Source organism: Nycticebus coucang, chromosome X (genome assembly GCF_027406575.1).
Source record: "Nycticebus coucang isolate mNycCou1 chromosome X, mNycCou1.pri, whole genome shotgun sequence".
NCBI classification, from domain to species: Eukaryota; Metazoa; Chordata; class Mammalia; order Primates; family Lorisidae; genus Nycticebus; species Nycticebus coucang.
Genome location: NC_069804.1, coordinates 18,637,860 through 18,662,198, shown reverse-complemented (window position 1 = coordinate 18,662,198; position 24,339 = coordinate 18,637,860). Strand labels below are relative to the sequence as shown.

The 24,339-nt window shown below is 47.0% G+C and overlaps 1 protein-coding gene across 6 annotated transcripts in view; it reads left to right on the top strand.

Annotated features, from left to right (window-relative positions):
- Positions 1-4,710: 4,710 nt before the first annotated feature.
- SH3KBP1 (SH3 domain containing kinase binding protein 1) overlaps positions 4,711-24,339 on the top strand; it is a 380,231-nt gene continuing 360,602 nt past the window's right edge. For 5 of the 6 annotated variants that reach the window (XM_053578961.1, XM_053578958.1, XM_053578959.1 and 2 more), the window contains exon 1: positions 4,715-5,019. In XM_053578961.1, coding sequence (XP_053434936.1) covers positions 5,016-5,019 — 4 coding nt within the window. In that variant the 5' untranslated portion in view covers positions 4,715-5,015. Of the gene's footprint in view, positions 5,020-24,339 lie in introns of all 6 variants that reach the window. The other variant, XM_053578955.1, reaches the window with a different exon arrangement.

The window sequence follows — 24,339 nt, the reverse complement described above, 5'->3', positions numbered from 1 at the left end:
TTAGACACAATTGTTTTCTCTAGAAATACTCATGAGATGAGTTCACATAATTTGAAATAATGCATTAACTATACTTTTAAAAAATACTCTTGTTCTGTGGTATATGTATACCATGGAATACTATTCAGCTATTAAAAAAATGGAGACTTTACTTCCTTCATATTAACCTGGATGGAAGTGGAAGACATTATTCTTAGTAAAGCATCACAAGAATGGAGAAGCATGAAATCCTATGTGCTCAATTTTGATATGAGGACAATTAATGACAATTAAGGTCTGGAGGGGGGAGGAAAAGCAGAGAGAGGGAAGGAGGGAGAGGGATGGGGCCTTGGTGTGTGCCACACCTTCTGGGGGCAAGACATGATTGCAAGAGGGACTTTACCTAACAAATGCAATCAGTGTAACCTGGCTTATTGTACCCTCGATGAATCCCCAACAATAATAAAAAAAAATACTCTTGTATTTTTTATAAGAGGCAGGATGAGGAACTTACACATCTATTCATATCAGCAGCTGGATTTAAATCTTGATATTCACTTCCCTTGTGCTAGTCAGCAAAAGTTTGTCAAAGAAAAAATGAAAGGGCAATGGGAACAATTCAGAAGAACTAAATAATAAGTGAACAAAATGGAATGTTCCTTTTTGTAATTTAGAGAAAATTAAAATGAAAAAAATTGATAGTGTTTAAATAGGATTGACATAACTTTAGTTAAGGCATTAAAATAAGGGCAGAGTTTTTTTCGGCTGAGACACCATGTTCTAGTAACTCACCAAAATGCTGCACACAAAGGGAAAGAGGAGAGGCACCTGGTACATGTCCTCCAGGCCTTTCATAAAACATGGAGTCATTCCTTTGGCCACATCCATGGGAATCTACAAGAAAGGTGATATTGTAGACATCCAGGGAACGGGCACTGTTCAAAAAGGCCACACAAATGTTACTGTGGCAAAACTGAAAGAGTCTGCAAAGTTAAGGGCAAGATTCTTGGAAAGAGGATTCGTGTTCGTTTTGAGTGTATTAAGCACTCTAAGAGCTGAGATCGCTTCCTGAAACGTGTGAAGGAAAATGATCAGAAAAGGAAGGAAGCCAAAGAGAAGGGATCTGGGTTCGACTGAAGTGCTGGCCTGCTCTACCCTGAGAAGCCACTCTGTGAGAACCCATGGAGAGGAGCCTGAGCGGCTGTGACCTGCTCCCTGTGAATGTGCAGCATAATAGGTGCTCTGTGAGCACATGTGAGAACGAGTGAAAAGGGGCATAAAGTGCTGGAACCTATTCCCTGTGAATTCATGGCATAACTGGCATAGCAGCCTTTGTTACAGTCAATGAAAAAGATCCTGAGGTGCTGGAACTTATATTCCCCATGAATTCATGGCATAATAGGTATAAAAAGTAAAAGGCTACTATAAAAATAAAATAAGGGCACAGCTCAGGAAGTTTCAAAAATGTTAAGTCTTGCCATCAGTTTTTCTTTTATGAGAAAATGACAAATTTGCCCATGTTGGAAGCACACTCCAGATCAAGGAGCAGGGACACAGCACTCAGGTTCAAGAAGGAAAAGGTATGCCCTGAAATAGATGGAGCCAAAACAGGACTCAAAACTTCAGATGGTTTGTTTTCACCTGCATGAAGATGGAAAAAAAAAAAAAATTCAATGAAAAGATTGTCTTTTCTAAGCAGGACATAAGACAAGCTGCTAATTTTTTTTTTTTTTTCTTTTTGAGCCGCACTGAGGTCAGCCCCAGTGTGCTGGTGTAGGTGTATTGGCCTCTGCAGTGTCCAGGTAAGTTCAGCCATGGTGGGCATCATCGACAAGGTTCAAAGAGGTTTCTTCCTTTTTTTTGTTTTCCTTGCAAACTATGACCAAAGAATCAAAGACTTTTGACTCATAGCTCTGAGAATGCACAGGGCAGCCAGCCAAGAATCTTTAGCACCCCAGATGCTAGGCCGCTGTGAGTCCAGCTCAGCTATTTCCATGTTGAAACATGCCTACTCACTTTCAGGGGTCTGAGTCACTTCAAAAGAGGGTTAAGATGGTCCACTGACCCTGGCCTTAATTAAAAAAATCACCTCTGGTATTGGGGAGACCCTGGACCAGTTCTCCCGGGTGGGGTTCAGGGGAAAAATGTCTCAGTAACTGGGTTTACCCGGACTCTGAGTTTCAGTATTTGTCAACCCTAAGATCATATCATAAGGCTTTATCACCCTAATTAGAGCATAGTATGCCAAGGCATGTGATGAGTGAGGCATCAGGGTGCCTGGGGCAGGAATAACTCAATTGAGTATTCATCTATGCCTTCAACACTTCAGGTTTTTTTTTTTTTTTTTTGAGACAGGATCTCGTTTGTGGCTTAGGCTGAAGTGCAGTGGCACAATCATAGCTTATTGTGACCTCAAATTCCTAGGCTCAAACTGTCCTCCTGCCTTAGCCTCCTGAGTAGTGGGACTTTGTGACCCTGCTATCACCCTCAGCTAATTTTTATTTTATTTTTTGTAGAGACGAGATCTCACTATGTTGCTCAAACTGGATGGCCTTGGCTAATTCACAGGCGCGATACCACTACTGATCAGCACTGGAGTTTTGCCCTGCTCAGTTTCTGACCTGGACCAGTTCCCCTCTCCTTAGGCAACCTGGTGGCCCGTTTCCATACTGATGCAGAGCTTAGTGTGGACACCCATGGCATAGCACACTACAACCCAGAACTTTTGGGCTCCAGTGATCCTCCCACCCTCAGCCTACCAAGTAGCTGGGACAAAAGGTGTGTCCATGGGGCGGGCGCAGTGGCTCACACCTGTAATCCTAGCACTCTGGGAGGCTGAGGCAGATGGATTGCTTGAGCTGAGGAGTTTGAGTCCAGCCTGAGCAAGAACAAGACTTGGTCTCTACCAAAAGTAGTGGGTGTAGTGGTGCACACCTGTAGTGCCTGTTCTCCCAGCTGCTCTGGTGGCTGAGGCAAAGGATTATTTGAGCCCAAGAGTTTGAGGTTGCTGTGAGCTATGACACACCACAGCACTCTGCCCAGGGCAACCGAGTGAGACTCTGTCTAAAAAATAAGGTATGTCCATGTGTCCATGGCAGTTAGTCAGCACTTCAGATTCCTAATCTCCATGTTTTTTTTTTCTTTTTGAGACAGAGTCTCACTTTGTTGCCTTCTGTAGAGTGCTGTGACGTTATAGCTCTTGGGCACCACGGATCTTCTTGCCTAAGCCTCCTTTAATCACTTCCTTAGGAGTGTGACATTTATTTCAATCTTGTTAATATTTCAATCTCAGCAGCTGTATGGATGGACCTCTGTCCATTGATTTCTCTCCTGTTTAGATTATTCTGACACACATGAACAGTATTTAGAAAGATGATGCCACTGACCTCTTGTTGGTAAGACCCTGATTTTGAGGGTTAAAAAGAAAAGGAAACTAATGAGACAGTTATAATTGCATTTTTCTACAAAAATCTCAGGATGTAACCAATTTACAAGACTTGTCCTACCATCATGGATGTGGTACGGAGGCAGACCTCTATCGGGTAGGGGGTCAGCTCTTATTTGTTACCTTTGGGCCCGCTAACCCTCAGCCGCCTCCATTTTGGGGGGCCATTGATCTAACTTCTCTATTGTCTCACTTTCTGCCTGAACATCTCCGATCTATTTCATTATCTCTTCCTACCACCAGATGGTGGAAAGGGAAAGGGAAATAACTGGCTGGTAAAAAAAACAAAACAAAACAAAAAACAAAAAAACCAAAACGTGATGGCAGGCAGAGCATCTATGGTGAAAGGTGTGGTGGTGAATGGACCCAAAAAGGAGCTCGTGAGCTGTCCACGAATTCCCGCGAATTTCTTCTCGGCATTTTAGCACTCACTCAAGGGTGGGCTGTCCATGTCTGAGGGTCAATATGGCACAACGATGCCAGTTGGGGAGGGAGCCAGTCTGTCTCAGCAGATTCCTGGGAACATTTCCTGAGCAAACGAACCCCCTCGGCCAGGCACAGGGCGCGCGCAGGGTTAGAAGGGTCTGTGCCAGGCGATGCACCCTACCGGGCCGGCTGCGCCCCCCTCCGTCTTTCCCATCTCCAACCCTTCGCCTCCTCGGAGCAGCACCTGGCCTGCCTGTCTTCCTATGCCGCACCGAAGGCACGCAGCGCTTCTCTCCCTTCACAGGGACCCTTTTCCTTCCCTCTCATCAGCCCCTCTGTGAAGCCTTATCCTGGATCGCCTCACGGCCCAGTGACACCTGCCATCCCCCTCAGCAGGTGTTCGGTTTCTCACCTGTCTACGGTCTCTGCGCCCCCCCAGCCCATCCTCTGCCTGTCTTCGCCCTCTCCGAGTCAGCCCCCTTCACCTCCACGTGCCCCTCCACTCCCAGCCTCCTCCCTCACCCCCAGAGACCCCTCAATTTTCTTCGGTCTCGAGGAGTCTCGCGGCATTCCCCGGGGCGTTAGCCCAGGGCTGCGGGTGAGGGGCAGCGGCGGGGAGTTGTCCCCCCCGACCCGCGGAGAGGGGGTGCAGTAGTGCCTCAGCCGCAGGGACGCCCCCGGCGCCGGCCGTTCCCCGCCCCGCCCCTCCCGGCCCCGCCCCTCCCTGGCCCCGCCCCCGCTCCGGCTGCCTCGCGTCCCCGGCAGGCGGAGCCGCAGGAGCTTGGCAGCGGCGACGGCGAGGAGGAGGGGAGAGCGGGCGGCGCGGCCGCGGCTGCCGGGCGCTGGGCTGGGCGGCGCTTTTTTTTTTTTTTTTCGCAATTTCCACTCGCGGGGAGCAGGAAACCCGGCGCAGCCGGGCGCAGCGGGCCGCGATGCAGCAGCAGCAGGAGGAGTCGCCCCGGGGCAGCAGCGACAGCAGCAGCAGAGGCAGCAGCCGGCGGCGCTGAGCCGCCGCCGCCGCCACTGAGGAAAAAGCCGGCCCAGCAGCCGCCGCGTCCAGACCCGTGCGCCCGGATCCCGGCGTCCTGATCCCGGCGCCCCGACCCCCACGCCCGCCTCCGCCAACTTTCTCGCTGCCTCGGCGGCCCCGCCGAGTTCGACGCCAATGGGTGAGTGAGGGACCGCCCGCGCCCAGGCGCCCACCTCAGCCTGGGGGCGGCGCTCCTATCCCAGAACCGCGGAGCCCGGGACTGCACCCTGGGGGTAGGGCCCCGGAGGGTGACACCACGGTGGGCGCTCTCGTCTGCCTTACGCATCCCCTTCACATCCACTTGCGCTGGTGTCCCTGCCCAGACCGCGCGTGGCGCCGATGGGAACCGCGGGGGCTTGGGCGGAGGATCGCGGGGGCTGGCCCCGGGCGTCTCGGGCTGAGGGATGCAGGGGGTGTGGTTGGTTTTTCGGGTGGGCGGGGAGAGTTTTGTCTTGACCATTTTTTTTTACCCGAGCTTGCCTCCTCTGCGCTATAGACGCGGGTACCCAGACCTGGTGGGCACCAGCCATGCGCGGGGCTCACGGTGCCAGCTTGGCGCTGCCTTAGGGGAAGGAAGCTGGAATCTCGAGGTCTTGGGGGGCTGGGTTGCCTTTGCGGGGGACTGTTGGGGGCGGAGGAGGGGGTTGGGAAACACCCCAGTACCCGGCTTAGAGCGCCGTCCCGGGTCTTAAGCTCCTGACGTGCCTCCCTTGGCGTCCCCCTTCCTCTTAGCCCTGACCTGCCTTCCTCCAGCCTGGCAAGCTCTCCGCTCTGTGATGCCCAAAGGCTACTTCCCATACCCTCTTCTAAGTCTGCAGGATCAGAGAACTGTAAGGGGTGATCCGGTCCTTGATTTAAACTGAGCAAACATCAGTTCCAAGTAGGCAACTAACCGTTAGATCTCTTGGGTCACATTTGGTATACACCCTGGAGTATTGGAACCACCTTGCTGCCCAGAGAAACTGGCACTTCACTGGGCAAACGACGGGTGATTGTCTGGGCTACTAAATGTTTGGTCTACCTAGGTAATATTCTTGCTGACAGCCAGCCTCTGTTTTTCATGCTTTTGCCAGATTATTTTTGGGTGTCCCTAGGCCAAGCATAGAAAAGCTGCAGATTATAATAAATTAATAAAGTGAGACCTTTCTGTGTTCAGATAATAGGATTTGATAGTGATGGGGTACAGTCATAGGAAGCTCATGAAGACAAAAGCACTGGCAAAGGGGAGGTTTAACCTAATCAGTTGTTGACAGGCAAAGTTAAAATCCCATTTGTGGTTATTCACCAAAATGGTTTTCTTTCCTAAAGTGGTGTCTCAGCATAAATGTTGCTTTTTTCCCCGGTGCCCTTCCCAGATTCCCATGGCACCCCCGTCTAAATTAGTTCCTGTTACCTTTTCTCATACAGTACCTTTTTTTCATAGTGGTATTACGCATTTGAGTTTAACACTTATCTTCCCTACTGTAAGCACTAGGACCATAAGGGCAGTGTTGCATGTTTTGCTCAACACTGTTTTGTTTTGTTATGTTTCTGGGTGTCTGGCACAGAGCACACCCTAAATAAATATTTGTTGAATGAATGAATGAATGAATGATATGAAATCTTCCTACTCTGTGGAAAACAAAACACTTGACTCAAATTCTTGGTTTGTTTTGGCTCCTGATAAGATTTATTTGTTCATTGACAAAAGTATATACTTTAACCTTACAGGTCACTTTAGTAATGGATTAATTTCTTCTGAACTAATAAAGAATTCTCTTGGTGACCCACCTTTTGTTTTGGGTGGTCACCAGGAAGATTATAAACACAAAAAAGTTAGATCCAAATGTCCTCTCCAGTGTCTAGACTATGCTTTGTATATCCCAGTGTGAAGGGGACTGAGTCACATATAGGAAAAAAACAGGTCTGTTGTTTATCATTCAGATCTGAACTGTTTTCATTCTTCAGAACCCCCTAAGAAAATTAGTGCTTCTGTAGCTTATAGTCCTTTCAAGCTTACACTGAGTGTAACCATTATTGGGTGGGAGAAGGAGGCAGAAATTGATTTTCCTTTATTTCAGCAGTTAATTATTAGAAGTGATAAGATTGAAATGAATATCACTTAATTCATTATGTTTATAGTGGGATTTGAGGTGCTTGTAGTACGTAGTTTGTGGCTAAAGATCATCCACTCTTTTTGAATGGATATTTGTGATGAAGTGAAAGTATTTAACAATTGAGTCTATTATGTCTTCCAATGGAGTGACCTAATATTGGGGAGGTTGTGTGTATGCAGAGTCACACTTCTGCCCCCCGAGTCTCTGGTTTTCAGAAGATTTATCCTGTTTATCAATTTGATCCAATTATCTTGTTTTATTTTTCTTTAGAGACAAGGTATTGCTATATTGAGCAGGCTGGACTCAAATTCCTGGGTTCAAGCCATCCTCCTACCTCTGCCTCTGAAGTAACTGGGACTACAAGCATATGTGACTAACCCTGGCTATGATACACTTGGATTGTTACCTGGCCTGATAATGATTTTTCATGGATAACACAGTTAAATTGTATATTATAGTCTTTGATCTGAAAAAATAACTGACCCTAACCCTGAAACTAAGTTGGTTCATTGCAAAACAGCCTCTTACAAAAGCTCTTCAGAATGTGCCCTCTGAACTTGTTGGGAGATGCCTACAGTGCCAGACATAGGGAAAGCCTCTTATAATTACAATTGCACAAATATTATTATGACCCAAATCTGTGAGTAGTGAAGGGTTTGCAAGCCCAGAAAATTGTTTCTGTTTAAAGAATTGCAGAGTAACAACAAAATATGAACAGTTTTTAGCAATGTATCGTGTCAGTAGTAGACTGCTTTATGCTGAACTAAAGTTAAAATGAACATAATGTTGCCTTCCACAAACAAAGCCTTGAGTTAGAAAAGGAAGAAGAGGCTTCCACTTTTATTGTACATGACCACCTTTACCCACTTCCATCCAGTATGTCACATGCAAAACCTTGCTGTGGCCTTGATTGCAAGATGTTGATTATTCTCTTCCTGCTTCCGTTCATTTTGCATTACTGACATTCTCTTATCAGCTCTTGTATTTGTAGTTATTTTAACATATGCTGAATACAGTGGTCAGTATTTGTGATTTTACCCATCTGTCCTATATTTTTTGATTGCCTGCTTTGTGTCAGGCATTGTGCTAGGAACAGGTGCACACAGACCTGCCAGCTTGGGCTTCTCAGTCTAGTGGAGGATGGCTTGAATATGATCCTAGTGGCTATATGTAACTAAAAGCCATGGTAGGGCTCATGAAAGAAGAGTAGACAAGGGACATTTAACTTAGGCTGGAGAGGGGTAATGTCTTTGAGAACATCGCGGTTCAGCAAAAATCTGAAGGTTGTGTGTGAGTCATCACTAATCTCCAGCCACACACCTGGAATTGAACAAGCTAGGTTTCCTCATTGCAGAGAGGGAGAACAGACACCGTGGGAACCAGGGGTTGGAGTATCTCAACAAGAAGGTTTGAGAAAGCACGACTTAGAGGACTTGCACCTGTGTCAGTGGTTTTGGGCCATGGTTAAGGAAGCCGGAGTTGCTCTGGCTTGAACGCTGCCAGGGTAATTCGGTCACTGGGTGTCTTAACAAATGTTCTCTAACAGCAGAGAAAATTAGAGCCAGGCTGGAAAAGCAGAAGCAGTCGGTTTTATTAGCCAGGATCGGAGGATGTTTGGTCACATTTGTGGTGTGGACAGGGTTCATGTTTTGTCCGTGTTCATACATGATCATGAAGTGGTCAGCTTTGGTCTTCTCCAATCCTGGTCAAAAAGTGGCCTTGCCTGATGTTGGAGTTCTGGGGACATTTTGTGTTCAACAGGACACCCAGGCCCAGCCGTGAGTGCCCCGCCAGCAGGGCTGCTCTTTCTCCTCCGAATTAACTAAGTGATGAGTAGGAGCAGGGAATAGGAGGCAGTGAAGGAGGAGAACAGTTTTCTAGGTATAGTCTGAGGCTACTTTCTTTCTTTCTTCTTCTTCTTTTTTTTTTTTTGGCTACTTTCTTTTTTTTTCTGTATTTTTTTCTTGGCAGAAGCGGAGGGGGTGGGGAGAAGGGTGATACCAAATGAGACTAAACCAATCAGCCCGTAGAAGTAGTTGGAAGAGTCCAAAGCATAAGGGGTGGGAAAGGGTGATACCAACTGAGATTAGGACAACCAATCACCCATTAGAAGTAGTGGGTGGTGTCTAAGACAGAAAAGGTGGAGAAAGAAGGGTGATATCAACTGGGACTAATGCAATCACCCATTAGGAGGAGTTGGTAGAGTCCAAGGCAGAAAGTGGGGTGGAAGAAGGGTGATACCAACTGACACCTGGACAACCAATCACCCATAAGGAGCAGTTAGGGGGGAGGAAAGAAGGGTGATAACAACTGAGACTAAACCAATAAACCATTAAAAGTAGTTGGTAGAAGCTCAGCGCTGGTGGCGGAAGCTGCTAAGGCGCTGGCCACGTACGCCTGAGCTGGCGGGTTTGAATCCAGCCTGAGCCGCCAGACAACGATGGCGGCTGCACCTAAAAAATAGCTGGGTGTTGTGGTGGGCACCTGTATTATCAGCTCCTTAGGAAGCAGAGGCAAGAGAATCGCTTCAGCCCAGGAGTTGTAGGTTGCTGTGAGCTGTGATGCCACAGCACTCAACCCAGGGCTACAACCTGAGGCTCTGTCTCAAAACAAAAACAAACAAAAAAACAGGTAGTTGGCAGGGTCCAAGGCAGAAGGGGTGGGGGGCAGAAAGGGCGATACCAACTGAGACTAGGTCAACCAATCATCCATTAGGAGTAGTTGGTACAGTCCAAGGCAGAAGCAGGGTGGAAGAAGGGTGATACCACCTGAGACTAGGACAACCAACCATCCATTAGTAGTAGTTGGTACAAGGCAGAAACAATGAAAGAAGGGTGATACCAACTGAGACTATGACAACCAACCACCCATTAGGAGTAGTTGGTACAGTCCAAGGCAGAAGCAGAGTGGAAGAAGGGTGATACCAAAGACTAGGACAAGCAACCACCCATTAGGAGTAGTTGGTAGAGTCCAAGGCAGAAGGGGTGGCGGAAAGGGAGATACCAAGTGAGATAAGGACAACCGATCACCCGTTAGGAGTAGTTGATACAGTCCAAGGCAGAAGCAGAGTGGCGGAAGGGTGATACCAACTCAGACTAGGACAAGCTATCACCCTTTAGGAGGAGATAGATGATACAGTCCAAGGCAGAAGTATGGAAGAAGGGCGATACCAACTGAAGCCAGAGCAACCAATCACCCGTTAGGAATAGTTGGTACAGTCCACGGCAGAAGCAGGGTGGAAGAAGGTTGATACCAAGTGAGGCTAGGACAAGCAATCACCCATTAGTAGTAGTTGGTATGGTCCAAGGCAGAAGCAGGTTGAATGAAGGGTGATACCAACTCGGACTAGGACAACCAATAACCATTAGGAGCAGTTGGTACAGTCCAAAGCAGAAGCCACATGGAAAAAGGGTGATTCCAACTAGACTTGGACAACCAAACACCCATTAGGAGTAGTTGGTACAGTCCAAGGCAGAAGCAGGGTGTATCAAGGGTGATACCAACTCAGGCTGGGACAACCAATCACCCATTAGGAGTACTTGATACAGTCCAAGGCGGAAGCAGGGTGGAAGAAGAGTGATACCAACTGAGACTAGGACAACCAACCACCCATTAGGAGTAGTTGGTACAGTACAAGGTAGAAGGATGGGGGAAGAATGGTGATACCAACTGAGACTAGGACATCCAAGGCAGAAGCAGGTTGGAAGAAGGGCGATACCAACTGAGGCTAGGACAACCAATCACCCATTACGAGCAGTTGGTATAGTCCAAAACAGAAGCAGGGTGGAAGAACAGAGATACCAACTGAGGCTAGAACAACCAATCACCCATTAGGAGTAGTTGGTACTGTCCACAGCAGATGCAGGGTGGAAGAAGGTTAGTACCAACTGAGGCTAGGACAACTAATTACCAATTAGGAGTAGTTGGTATAGTCCAAGGCAGACGCAGGGTGGAAGAAGGTTGATACCAACTGAGGCTGGAACTCCAATAACCCATTAGGAGTACTTGGTACAGTCCAAGGCAGGAGCAGGGTGCAGGAAGGGTGATACCAACTGAGACTAGGACAACCAACCACCGTTCGAAGAAGGTTCGAAGAAGGGTGATACCGGGAGGTGCCTGTGGCTCAGTTGGTGAGGCACCGGCCCCATATACCGAGGGTGGCGGGTTCAAACCCGGCCCCGGCCAAACTGCAACCAAAAAATAGCCGGGCGTTGTGGCGCCTGTAGTCCCAGCTACTCGGGAGGCTGAGGCAAGAGAATCGCTTAAGCCCAGGAGTTGGAGGTTGCTGTGAGGCCACGGCACTCTACCGAGGGCCATAAAGTGAGACTCTGTCTCTACAAAAAAAAAAAAGAAGAAGGGTGATACCAACTGAGGCTAGGACAACCAAACACCTTTTAGGACTAGGTGGTACAGTCCAATGCAGAAGCAGGGTGGAGGAAGGGTGATACCAACTCAGACTAGGACAAGCAATCACCCATTAGGATTAGGTGGTCCCGTCCCAGGCAGAAGCAGGGTGGAAGAAGGGTGATACCAACTCAGACTAGGAGAAGCAATCACCTATTAGGAGTATTTGGTACAATCCAAGGCAGAAGCAGGGTGGAAGAAGGGTGATACCAACTGTGAGTAGGACAACCAAGACAGAAGCAGGGTGGAAGAAGGATTATACCAACTGAGGCTAGAACAACCAATCACCCATTAGTGATAGTTGGTACAGTCCAAGGCAGAAGCAGTGGGGTAGAAGGGCAAAACAAACTGAGGGTAGAATAACCAATCACCCATTAGGAGTAGTTGGTACAGTCCAAAGCAGGAGCAGGGTGGAAGAGAGGAGATAGCAACTGAGGCTAGAACAACCAATCACCCATTAAGAGTAGTTGGTACAGTGCCATTCAGAAGTGAGGTGGAAGAAGAGTGATACTAACTCAGACTAGGACAACCAATAACCCATTAGGAGTAGTTGGTACAGTCCAAGGCAGAAGCAGTATGGAAGAAGGGCAATACCAACTGAGGCTAGAACAACCAATCACCCATTAGAAGTAGTTGGTACAGTCCACGGTAGAAGCAGGGTGGAAGAAGGTGGCTAGGACAACCAATCACCCATTAGGAGTAGATGGTACAGTCCAAGGCAGAAGCAGGTTGAATGAAGGGTGATACCAACTTGGACTAGGACAACCAATCAACCATTAGGAGCAGTTGGTACAGTCTAAGGCAGAAGCAGGGTGGAAAAAGGGTGATACCAATTGATGCTAGGGCAACCAACCAGCCATTAGGAGTAGTTGGTACAGTCCAAGTAGAAGGAGGGGTGGGGTGGGAGAAGGATGATACCAACTGAGACTAGAACAACCAATCACCCATTAGGAGCAGTTGGTATAGTCCAAGGCAGAAGCGGGGTGGAAGAAGGGTGATAGCAACTGAGTCTGGGACTACCAACCACCAATTAGGAGTAGTTGGTACAGTCCAATGCAGAAGGAGGGTGGAGGAAGGGTGATACCAACTCAGACTAGGACAAGCAATCACCCATTAGGAGTAGATGGTACAGTCCAAGGCAGAAGCAGGGTGCAAGAAGGGTGATACCAAATGAGACTAGGACAACCAACCACCCATTAGGAGTAGTTGGTATAGTCCAAGGCAGAAGCAGGGTGAACGAAGGGTGATACCAACTTGGACTAGGACAACAAATCAACCATTAGGAGTAGTTGGTACAGTCCAAGACAGAAGGGGGTGAGGAAAGGGCAATACCAACTGAGATTAGGACAGTCACCCATTAGGAGTAGTTTGTAAAGTCCAAGGCAAAAGCAGGGTGGAAGAAGAGTTATACCAACTGAGGCTGGAACTCCAATAACTCATTAGGAGTACTTGGTACAGTCCAAAGCAGGAGCAGGGTGCAGGAAGGGTGATACCAACTGAGACTAGGACAACCAACCACCCTTTAGGAGTAGTTGGTATTGTCCAAGGCAGAAGCAGGTTGGAAGAAGGGTGATACCAACTGAGGCTAGGACAACCAATCACCTATTAGGACTGGGTGGTACTGTCCAATGCAGAAGGAGGGTGGAGGAAGGGTGATACCAACTCAGACTAGGACAAGCAATCACCCATTAGGAGTAGTTGGTACAGTCCAAGGCACAAACAGGGTGAACGAAGGGTGATACCAACTTGGACTAGGACAACAAATCAACCATTAGGAGTAGTTGGTACAGTCCAAGGCACAAGCCAGGTGCAAAAAGGGTGATACCAACTGAGACTAGGACAACCACCCACCCACTGGGAGTAGTTGGTATAGTCCAAGGCAGAAGCAGGGTGAATGAAGGGTCATACACACTGGACTAGGACAACCAATCACCTCTTAGGACTCGGTGGTACAGTCCAATGCAGAAGCAGGGTGGAGGAAGGGTGATACCAACTCAGACTAGTAGAAGTAACCACCCATTAGGAGTAGTTGGTACAGTCCAAGGCAGAAGCAGGGTGGAAGAAGGGTGATACCAACTGTGAGTAGGACAACCAAGACAGAAGCAGGGTGGAAGAAGGGTTATACCAACTGAGACTAGAACAACCAATCACCCATTAGTGATAGTTGGTACAGTCCAAGGCAGAAGCAGTGGGGTAAAAGGGATACAAACTGAGGGTAGAATAACCAATCACCCATTAGAAGTAGTTGGTACAGTCCACGGCAGAAGCAGGGTGAATGAAGGGTGATACCAAGCTGGACTAAGACAACAAATCAACCATTAGGAGTAGTTGGTACAGTCCAAGGCAGAAGCAGGCTGAATGAAGGGTGATACCAACTTGGACTAGGACAACAAATCAACTGTTAGGAGTAGTTGGTACAGTTCAAGGCAGAAGCAGGGTGCAAGAAGGGTGATACCAACTGAGACTAGGACAACCAAGCACCCATTAGGAGTAGTTGGTATAGTGCAAGGCAGAAGCAAGGGGGAAGAAGGGTGATACTAACTTAGGCTAGGACAACCAACTCCCCATTAGTAGTAGTTGGTACAGTCCAAGGCAGATGCAGGGTGAAAGAAGGATGATACCAACTGAGACTTGGACAACCAACCACCCATTAGGAGTAGTTGGTACAGTCCATTGTAGCAGTAGCGGGGAAGAAGGGTGATACCAGCTGAGATTAGGATAACCAAGTCAGAAGCAGGGTGGAAGAAGGGCGATACTAACTTAGGCTAGGACAACCAATTATGCATTAGAAGTAGTTCGTACAGACCAAGACAGAAGCAGGATGGAAGAAGGGCGATACCAGTTGAGGCTACAACAAACAATCACCCATTAGAAATACTTGGTACATTCCAAGGCAGAGGCCGGTGGAAGAAGGGTGATACCAACTGAGACTAGGACAATCAACCAAACAACCATTAGGAGTGCTTTGTACAGTCCAAGGCAGAAGCAGGGTGGAAGAACAGTGATACCATCTGAGACTAGGATAATCAACCACGCATTAGGTGCAGTTGGTACAGTCCAAGCAGAAGCAGGGTGGAAGAAGGGTGATACCATCTGAGACTTGGACAAACGATCACCCATTAGGAGTAGTTGGTACAGTCCTAGGCAGAAGCAGGGTGGAAGAAGGGTGATATCAACTGAGACTAGGACAACTAATCATCCATTAGGGGTCGTTTGTACAGTCCAAGCAGAAGCAGGGTGGAAGAAGGGTGATAACAACTGAGACAAGGACAACCACCCACCCATTTGGAGTTGTTGGTATAGTCCAAGGCAGAAGCTGGGTGAAAGAAGGGTGATACCAATGGAGACTAGGACAACCAAGGCAGAAACAGGATGGAAGAAGGGCGATACCATCTGAGGCTAGGACAACCAATCACTCATTAAGAGTAGTTCGTACAGTCCAAAGTAGAAGCAGGGTGGATGAAGGGTGATACCTAATGAGGCTAGGACAACCAACCACCCATTAGGGGTACTTGGTACAGTCTAAGGCAGAAGCAGGGTGGAAGAAGGGCGATACCAACTGAGGGTAGGACAACCAACCACCCATTAAGGGTACTTTGTACAGTCTAAGGCGGAAGCAGGGAAGAAGAAGGGTGATACCAATTCAGACTTGGATAACCAACCACCCATTCGGAGTAGTTGGTACTGTCCAAGGCAGAAGCAGGGTGAAGGAAGGGTGATACCAACTGAGACTAAAGCAATCACCCATAGGAGTGGTTTTTAGAGTTCAAGGCAGAAGGAGGGAAAGGGTGGTACAAACTGAGACTAGGACAACCAATCACCCATTAGGAGTAGTTGGTAGAGTCCATGGCAGAACGGTGTGTGTGTGTGTGTGTGTAAGTAACAGAGAGTGATACCAACTACGACTAGGACAACCAATCACTTACTAAGAGTTGTTGGTACAGTCCAAGGCAGAAGTAAGAAGTGTGATATCACCTGAGACTAGGACAAACATTCACCCATTAGGAGTAGTTGGTAGAGTCCAGGGGTCGGGGGAGAAGGTTATACCAACTGAAACTAGGACAACCAATCACCCATTAGGAGTAGTTGATAGAGTCCGAGGCCAAAGTGAAGAAGAGTAAGACCAATTGAGACTTAACCATTCACCCATTCCTGAGGCTACTTTCTTAATATGGCCCGCTTTACTCTGAACTGTGCTCAGCATTAAGCAAAATGGGCAACTGAAGTGTTATACAAATGGAAGAGAGAGTAACAGAAGTTGGGCTCTCAATGGGAAAGATGCAAACCAGGAAAATACTAGAATCCTTAGTGTTAGAGAAGGAGAACCTCTAATGTATTGGGTCTCAGAGTGTGGTGCCCAGATGGGCAGTATCAGCCTCGGCTGAGATTCCTTTAGAGATATAAAATTCTCTGGGTTTATCTCAGTGGATCTAATAAATCAGGAACTCTGGGGTGGGGCCCAGCAATCTGCATTTTGTTTACTTATTTATTTATTTTAAGATAGAGTCTCATTCTGTCACCCTGGGTAGAGTCCTGTGGTGTCATAGCTCACAGCAACCTCAAACTCTTGGGCTTGAGCAATCCTCTTGCCTTAGCCTCCTGAGTAGCTGGGAAGCTAGGACTATAGGCTTTCACCACTATGTTAGGCTAGGTTTTTTTTTCTTTCTATTTTTAGTAGAGATAGGGTCTTGCTCTTGCTCAGGCTGTTCTCAAACTCATGAGCTCAAGCAATCCACCTGCCTTGGCCTCTTGGGGTGCTAGAATTATAGGAAGGAGCCACTGTGCCTGTCCAGGAATTTGCATTTTGATGAGCCTCCAGATGGTTCTGATACAGGGTCAAGTGTAGAAACTTCTTGCCTTACAGGTGGTAAAGCCCAGGTCCAGAGCTCATGGTTCATTGGGGCATACAAGGCACTTTGTTCATAAAGCGAGATGCTGTTACAAGTGACACATGACCTTAGAGAAAGTTCAAACAAACTTCCTATGGAGTTTAGGAAGTATAGTTTGGATTCTTTCATGAATCCAATCTAAGCCAGACCTCCAACATCTGCACATAATGGCACTAGGCAGCTGATCTCAGTGTTAGTGTCTGAGATTTCTACCAGAGTCACACAGCCCCCCACCATCTTTTCCCTCCATCCTCTTTAGAAGTGAATTTAGAATATACTGTTAGCATTATTCTAGTTTTTGATATTTGTTCATGATTTTCCATACCTGGTACCTATATTAATTTGTTATTGCTGCTGTAAGTAACACAAAGTTGGTGCCTTAAGACATCACAAGTTTATCTGTCCTTGGGCCAAAATCAAGATATCAACAGGGCCAAATTCTTTCTGGAGGCTCTGGAAGAGAATCCTTTTCATTGCCTTTTCCAGCTTCCAGAGTCTGCTTGCATTCCCTGGTTTGTAGCCTCTTCCTCCATCTTCAAAGCCAGCAATGGCCGGTCAGGATTATAATTCATAATCTCCCATTGACTTCATGTAGGTGTGTCCTAGACACCTCAAACCAAGCATGTTGCAAGCTAAGCTCAGCAGTCCTCTCTTCCTTCCCATTGTGTTGAGGGTGTTCCTATCTTTGCTGTCAATCCATAGGCATGCTGCTGTGTGCCTTTCCTCTTGTTCTATTGCCTCTCCCCTTTCCCAGCCCCTTCCAGTCCACATCAAGCCCAATTGTTTCTGGAATTGGCCCCATGTGTCTACCCTTCTGCAAATGCTTAGAGTCTGAATTCATTAGCAGAGCCTTGATGAAGCTCAGCAACCATCTGATAAATGCCTTCTCTCATTCCATGTTTGAGTCTTAGACCACCTAGTTCCCTGAATAGGGAATGGATGTCATTCTCTTCTCAGCCTTGTGACCTCCCCATATTAGTTTCCTGTTATTGCTGTAACCCATTACTACAAACCTAGTGGCTTGAAACAACACAGAAGTGTACGCTTATCCAGGGATCAGAAGTTCAAAATGCATTTTACTGGGTCGATATCAGGGTGGCAGCAGGGCTGCATTCCTTCCTGAGGAATCCATTTCCTTGCCTTGTCTAGCTTCTGGAGGCTGCCTGTATTTCCTTGACTCCTGACCACATCACTCCAATCCCGGCTTCTGACCTCACATCTCCTTCTAGCTTCTGCAGCACTGCCTGCATTGCTTTTATGAAAATGGTTGTTTTACATTGGGCCCAAGTGGGCAATTCAGGATGCCCTTCCATTCTCAAGAGTCTTAATCACAATTGCAAAGTCCCTTTTGTCATGTAAGGGAACATATACACAGGTTCTGGGGATTAGGATGTGGACATATTTGGGGGCCCATTATTCAGCCTACCATACCCCTTGTTCATTTTTTGAAGCCTGCTCCAAAGGTATGCTATATAACACTTCATCTTGTGTTAAGCCTGTTCATCTCCAACTGGTCTCCAACTGCCAATTCCATTGCCCTGGCGCATTGCCTGGCATGCAGGAAGCACCATATGCTAATGAATGAATGAATAAATAACTCTTTCACCCAAGTTCAGTTACTACTTGTGATTCTGTGAGACTATGGGCTGCCAGGAGTGAGTGTGACTATAAAGTTCCCTGGGCAGAGCATGTTGACAGGGTCTGTTTGCTGACAGTTCGTGGTGGCCCACACCACAGTAGGTGAGAGAGTGATGCCACACATGTCACGTGGCTTCTTCAACAAAGAATAGCAAATTTCAAGATAGGAAATTCTGGCAGTGGATTTCAACTGGGAGTCTCCCCTCTCTTCGAGGGGAACACTTGGCAGTATCTAGAGACACTTTTGCTTGTCACAGCTGGGGGAAGGGGTCAGTCTACTGACATCTAGTAGGCAGAGGTCGGGGACACTACTAAATGTCCTACAGTGCACAGGACAATCCCCTACAACAGAGTTATCTGGCCCCAAATGTCAGCCATGCCAAAGTTGAGGAAGCCTGTGCTGAGGGCACCTCAGCATCTTAATAACACAGATGGTTGAAGCGATTTCCATACTTCAGTGGCAGCCCTTCTGCAACATAAGGTTTTCTTCTGTTGCCACAGTCTTCATTTTATGAATGAACCTAGAAGTCATTAGAGAGCAGGACTCTTTGGCACTGTCTTTCACCATTTTGTTCTTGGAGTGTAGAGTGTCTGATTACAACTGTTACCCTTTTTCTATTGATACCTAGGTCTTTAACCTGGGGAGAGGCGGGTACTAAGTTGCTAAGCTTATTTCTTATGGTGTTTGGCTCCTCTGATATTTTGCCTTCCTGGTGGGATATGCTTTTATGTGGGGAGACAGGTGATGGGTCCTTCTGCCTCTCACATGTTGGTCCCTGGAATCAAAGTGCTGGAATGGTCCTTGGCAGTCATGGCACTGCCATCACTAAGACAGGCAGAGTGATGTCCCCTAGTGGCAGAACCCAACTTCCTTTCAATAGGAAAGAACCAGCCCTGAATTATGGCAGAATATATATAATAAAATTTGCTATTGTTTTCCTTTTTTTCACTCCTATTTTTATTTTTTTATTATATCATAACTGTGTACATTGCTGCATTTATGGGGTACAATGTGCTGACTCTATACACTGTAGTCTAAAAAATTTTGCTATTTTAACCACTTTTAAGTGTACAATTCAGTGACATTGAGTATATTCACAATGTTCTGCAAACATCCTTGCCATCTAGTTCCAAAACTTTTAATCACTCCTTCCTAGTAAGTTTTTAACTTGAAGGTAAGAATCCATGTCACCTGGGAGTTCCTGGACTGGGCAGGCAATTTTGAGAACACAATATAGGAAAAGGAAAAGGGAAAGTATGGCTTTGTTGTTTTAAAAATGTTTTTTGGTAGATGTTTCCTTTGGGAGGCACTTAATCTTTGTTCCCTCTCTCTCTCCAGGCCCTTTCCCTGGTTACATACCTTTATCCTATGGGGAAATTTTGAATTTCTTTTTGCATCCTGAAGCACTTGTTAGTTGGTTGAGTAACTTTCTTGGCAATTACTGGGATTCATTGAGAACATTTGAATCAGAGAAAACACTGTGACGCCAAACCAATCCCTTGAATTCACATACAAAATGTTGATGGCGTTCCATATTTCTTTACTTAAATTCTTTCATCTGGCAAAGGTACACTGGCTACCTAGTCAATTATGAGCACTTGGTTTTCAGCTGGATAGTAATAATAATAATTATTATTATTATTTTTTGGTAGAGACAGAGTTTCACTTTATCACCTTCGGTAGAGTACGATGGTGTCACTGCTCACAGCAACCTCCAGCTCTTGGGCTTAGGTGATTCTCTTGCCTCAGCCTCCAGAGTAGCTGGGACTACAGGCACCCGCCATAATGCCCGGCTATTTTTTTTTTGTTGTTGTTGCAGTTTGGCTGGGGCCGGGTTTGAACCCGCCACCCTCCGTATATGGAGCCGGCGCCCTACTCACTGAACCACAGGCGCCGCCACAGATGGATAATTATTTTATGGATAATATCTCACAAACAGTTCTATAGTTTATATTAGGGGGCATTTAAAGCGAACTATAGCTGGTAAACTGGGCACGGTAGCTCATGCTTGTAATCCTAGCACTCTGGGAGGCTAAGGAGGGAGGATTGCTTGAGCTCAGGAGTTCAAGACCAGCCTGAGGAAGAGTGAGACACACATCTCTACTAAAATTAGAAATAAGTAGCGGGGTGTCATGGTGGATGCCCATAGTCCCAGCTACATGGGAGGCTGAGGCATGAGTATCACTTGAGCCCAAGAGTTTGAGGTTGCTGTGAGCTATGACACCACAGCCCTCTACTCAGGGCAACCAAGTGAGACTCTGTCTCAAAAAAAAGAAGACTATATATATATATATATTTATTTATTTGATGGATCTTAGTGATAAACCATGCTTATATCTAGCCTTAGATATATTAATAACAAAAATTATATGTTATTTGTCCTAAGCAGACAGTATTCACTTTGTAAGAAAAGCCCAGAAAAGGCCTTTGCTTATTTCCTTCCAGTGGCCAGGGAAGTGACAGGGGTGCCTCAGGAGGCTGACCTGTCCCTAGGTGTGGGCCACAGAGTGGCAAGATGAAGTGCAATTCAATTCATACTTTCATTTCTTCCTGTCCAGGATTAAATACTATAAAGATTTCAATGCTCATTAATTATCCATTTTCATAACTAATTTAAGTCCTTAAACACCCACGTACAGTGTGTATAGACAGTTTAAATGACCATCTTCTTAAACTTCTTACCAGTGAGAATGCAAACACCAGCTCTTGTGTTTTTGCTGGATTTTTCTGGAGTGTTCTAGACTTGGAAGACTTGGGGCCATGTTCTAGGTCTGGTCCTTTGGGGCTGCACCAGTTTTATCCATCACACATCACCTCCCCACGTGAAAAGTCTTTAATTAGCTTAGTGTCCTGTGTAATTATTTCAGCTAGTTCTTATGTTTGTGCCTGGAGCTAGATGGAGGTGCTTGAACATTGTTTTGGACGAAGAATTCCTTGCTTTGCTCTCCCTTCCCCTTAGCCAGCTTCTTCATGGATCTGCATTTTCCTCACCAGGCTGTTCTGGATGGTGCTCTCTGCTTGGGCATTTTGTGTGCTGTAATAGCTTCAGGATGAAATTCACTTGACACAAATGGCTTTGTAAATGAGCTTTGCCTTTCTCCTACTTTGATCATTAAAACAAAACAAATAAAAACACCTCTTCACAACTTGAACAGAATGGTGCAGTTTTTAACCACTTAACCAGTGATTTCTCACTGTCCCTTTGTTCTCAATAAACTATTAGAGAAAAGAGGTGTAAACCCAAATATGACTGTCAATCTGCTCACCTGTGATACCTAAAGTAGGATGGGTGGAGTGTTTGTTAATCCATAGTGATTTTTTTTCTTAAGGTTTAATTGCTGCCTTTGTCAGAAAACAAATGAAAAGAATTGGCTGGGGGGAGAGGTGTCACCAATTGAAGAAAAAATTGGAAAGGGGGAAGTTCACACTATGTTTATGTGTTTGATGGGTATAATGTATACAGCTGCTTGAGAAATTTAAAAATTATTTTTTTAAGTTAATTTTTGGAATAAGTTATTTATCCATGTGATTCAAAATTCAAAAGTTTCAAAGTATTTACAGCAAAAAGTCTCCTTCTATCCTTCAGCTATCCAGTGACCCTCCCCATAAGTTGTGGATATTTTATTCTCAAGTTTTTTCTCGTATGTATACCAGCAGGTAGGTATTTCTGTTATTTTCCCTCCCTTCTTTTTACATCCTGATTAATTGATGATGGGTGGACTTCTATCTGGTGATTTGAACTCTACTCTTATTTGCCTGGGTCCTCACATCTGATTTTGATGGGGGCAGGTGTACCTTGGAAGAGTTCCCTAGGAGACTTCTGTGTACTCCTGAGTTTCAACCGATTTGTGTTCTTCATTGATAGAAACTTTGTCCTGGATCTTAACTGACGTAGGCCTTGATTCTTTTTTTTTTTTTTTTTTTTTTTGTAGAGACAGAGTCTCACTGCACCGCCCTCGGGTAGAGCGCCGTGGCGTCACACGGCTCACAGCAACCTCCAACTCCTGGGTTTACGCGATTCTCTTGCCTCAGCCTCCCGAGTAGCTGGGACCACAGGCGCCCACCACAGCGCCCGGCTATTTTTTTTTTTGTTGCAGTTTGGCCGGGGCTGGGCTTGAACCCACCACCCTCGGCATATGGGGCCGGCGCCCCACTCACTGAGCCACAGGCGCCGCCCGGCCTTGATTCTTAACTGAGTTAGAAACTCTCTTCCCACTTGCAGCTTGTGTGTGTGTGTAATAAGGACTTTCTTCAAGTGACAGAAGCCAAGCAGAGCCCACAAACCTGAAAAAAGAGATGTTATTTTCAGGACCCTGGGGACCTCTCATGTAGTCTAAGGATGCGCACCGAAGGAGCTGGGCCCTGAGAAGAGCCTGGAACCAGGGAAGGGCTAGCTTGCCAGCATGCCCTCTGGCCATCTCTCCTCCCTGACCCATCTCCTTTCTTCTCTCTGTATGACTGTTCACATGACACATGTTACAATTCCAGCCACTTGTTAAGGATAACTCGATTTGGTCCCAGTTCCAAATTCCCGTTAGTGAGACTCAGAACCCACTGGAGTTGGTGTCACTCCTGCCCAGATACACCAGGCCTACACCCATGGTGGGAGGGAGGTGCTCAGTTCTAGTCTTGGAGTAAATTTTGAAGAAGGGCCCACCTTGTGGCAGGTGTGTGCTAGGTGCTGGGACGCATTGATGACCCAAACAAAACTCTGACCCTGGGAAGAGGAGGTAGGAATGATTGTGGGGCCAACCTTGGGACAGGGACTGTAAATGAGGATATTAGAACTCCTAAGAGTGCTGGGTCCCCATTTTCTCTGGTTTTCTCTTGACAAGGGGGTGATTGATATGAGGTCATGTGGCCTCTCCTGTGCTCTGGCTGTTGATTGAGGATGTTCATTCCATCCTCACAGAGTCCTTTCCATAAGGCTCCGGTCCAAGGGCCCCTGTCTGTGCCGAGAACAGCTGTGCTTTAGAGTAATGGGTTATTGTTGTTGTCATTTTGAGACAGTCTCTCTCTGTGACCTGGGAGGGCTGGAGTGTAGTGCTGTCATCAGAGCTTACTGTAACCTCTAATACCTGGGCTCCAGTGATCCTCTCATCTCAGCCTCCTAAGTAGCTGAGACTACAGGTGATACAACCATGCCCGGCTGATTTTTTTTTTTTCTATTTTTAGTAGAGAGTGGGTGGGTGGGTGTCTTGCTCTTGCCTGAAGGCTGAAGGCCGGTCTTGAAGTCCTGACCTCAAGCAATCCTCCCACCTAGGCCTCCCAGAGTGCTGGGATTACAGGCAGTAAGGGGGTCGCTTTTACCCTTCGAGACCCTGAATTGTATAACTGAGCTCAATGTCTTCCATTGAGTTTATGTCACTTAAAAAGTTGGGCTGTGCCTTTGGGGGCCCTTGGCTGGGTTGGTGATAGCATGCCTGGGGGAAGGGCAGAGTTGTGACATGTCTGGCTCTTTTAGGGAACCTGTGGGTTTTTTAAATGGAGGAAGAGATAAAGACATTGTGAAAAACAGCCACTGCCTGGTGTGGAACCCCTGAGGCAGATCTGTGCTCCGGAAGGGGCCAGGGGGCTCTCCCTCTACTGTCTCTAGCTGTCTGTCTGACTCCTCTTTCCTGTCTTCACTCTTCCTCTCCTCTCTCTCCTTCTATCTTCCCCCCATCACTAACTACCCTTTCCCCTCCTACCTTCTTGTCCTTTCCTTTGTGCCCCCATCCAGATCCTCTCTCTCCCATCCCTCTATGTCACCTCACTCTTCTTCACTCTCCTATTCCCCACTCCTCTTGCCTTCCCTCCCCTCACACTTTCTCTTCACCCCCACTCTCTCTCCCCTTCACCCTTTCCCTCCACCTACCCCTTCTGTCTCTTTTCTCCCTTCCTCTCAGCTGCTTCTCTTTCCCCCTCTCCTCCCCCCCTTCTTTTACACTGTGTGTGTCCCTTCCCTTTGCCCACATCCCTTCTCCATGCCTCCTTCTCCACACTTCTTACTAAGCCCTCTTCTTTCTCTCCCTTCCTCTTCCTATCTCCCACCCTCTCCCTTTAGTCCCCTTATCTCCCTCTAGCTCTTTCTTTCCTCTTTCCTTCCTCTTTCCCATCCTTTCTTCTCCCATAGCCCTCCCCCCTTGTCTGCCTTCCTCCCTTCTTACTCCCCCCCACCCAGCTCTTTCCCCCAGCCCAGTTCCTCCCCAACCCTCCCTTCCCCCCAGCCTCTAATCTCTTCCTTTAAATTCTCTCCCACACAGTGTTACCACACGCCTCACATTTTCCATCCCAGAGGGCAGCAAGAGCCGGGCACAGGGGTCACTTGCCCTTCCCAGCCCACAGCTGACCAGTGGCCCCTTCAGTGTAAGCACAGGCCTTGCCTTAAAAGCCCTCTCAGAGAGATGGCAAGAGAGGGCGCCATCCATGGCTGTGGGGGCAGGCAGATT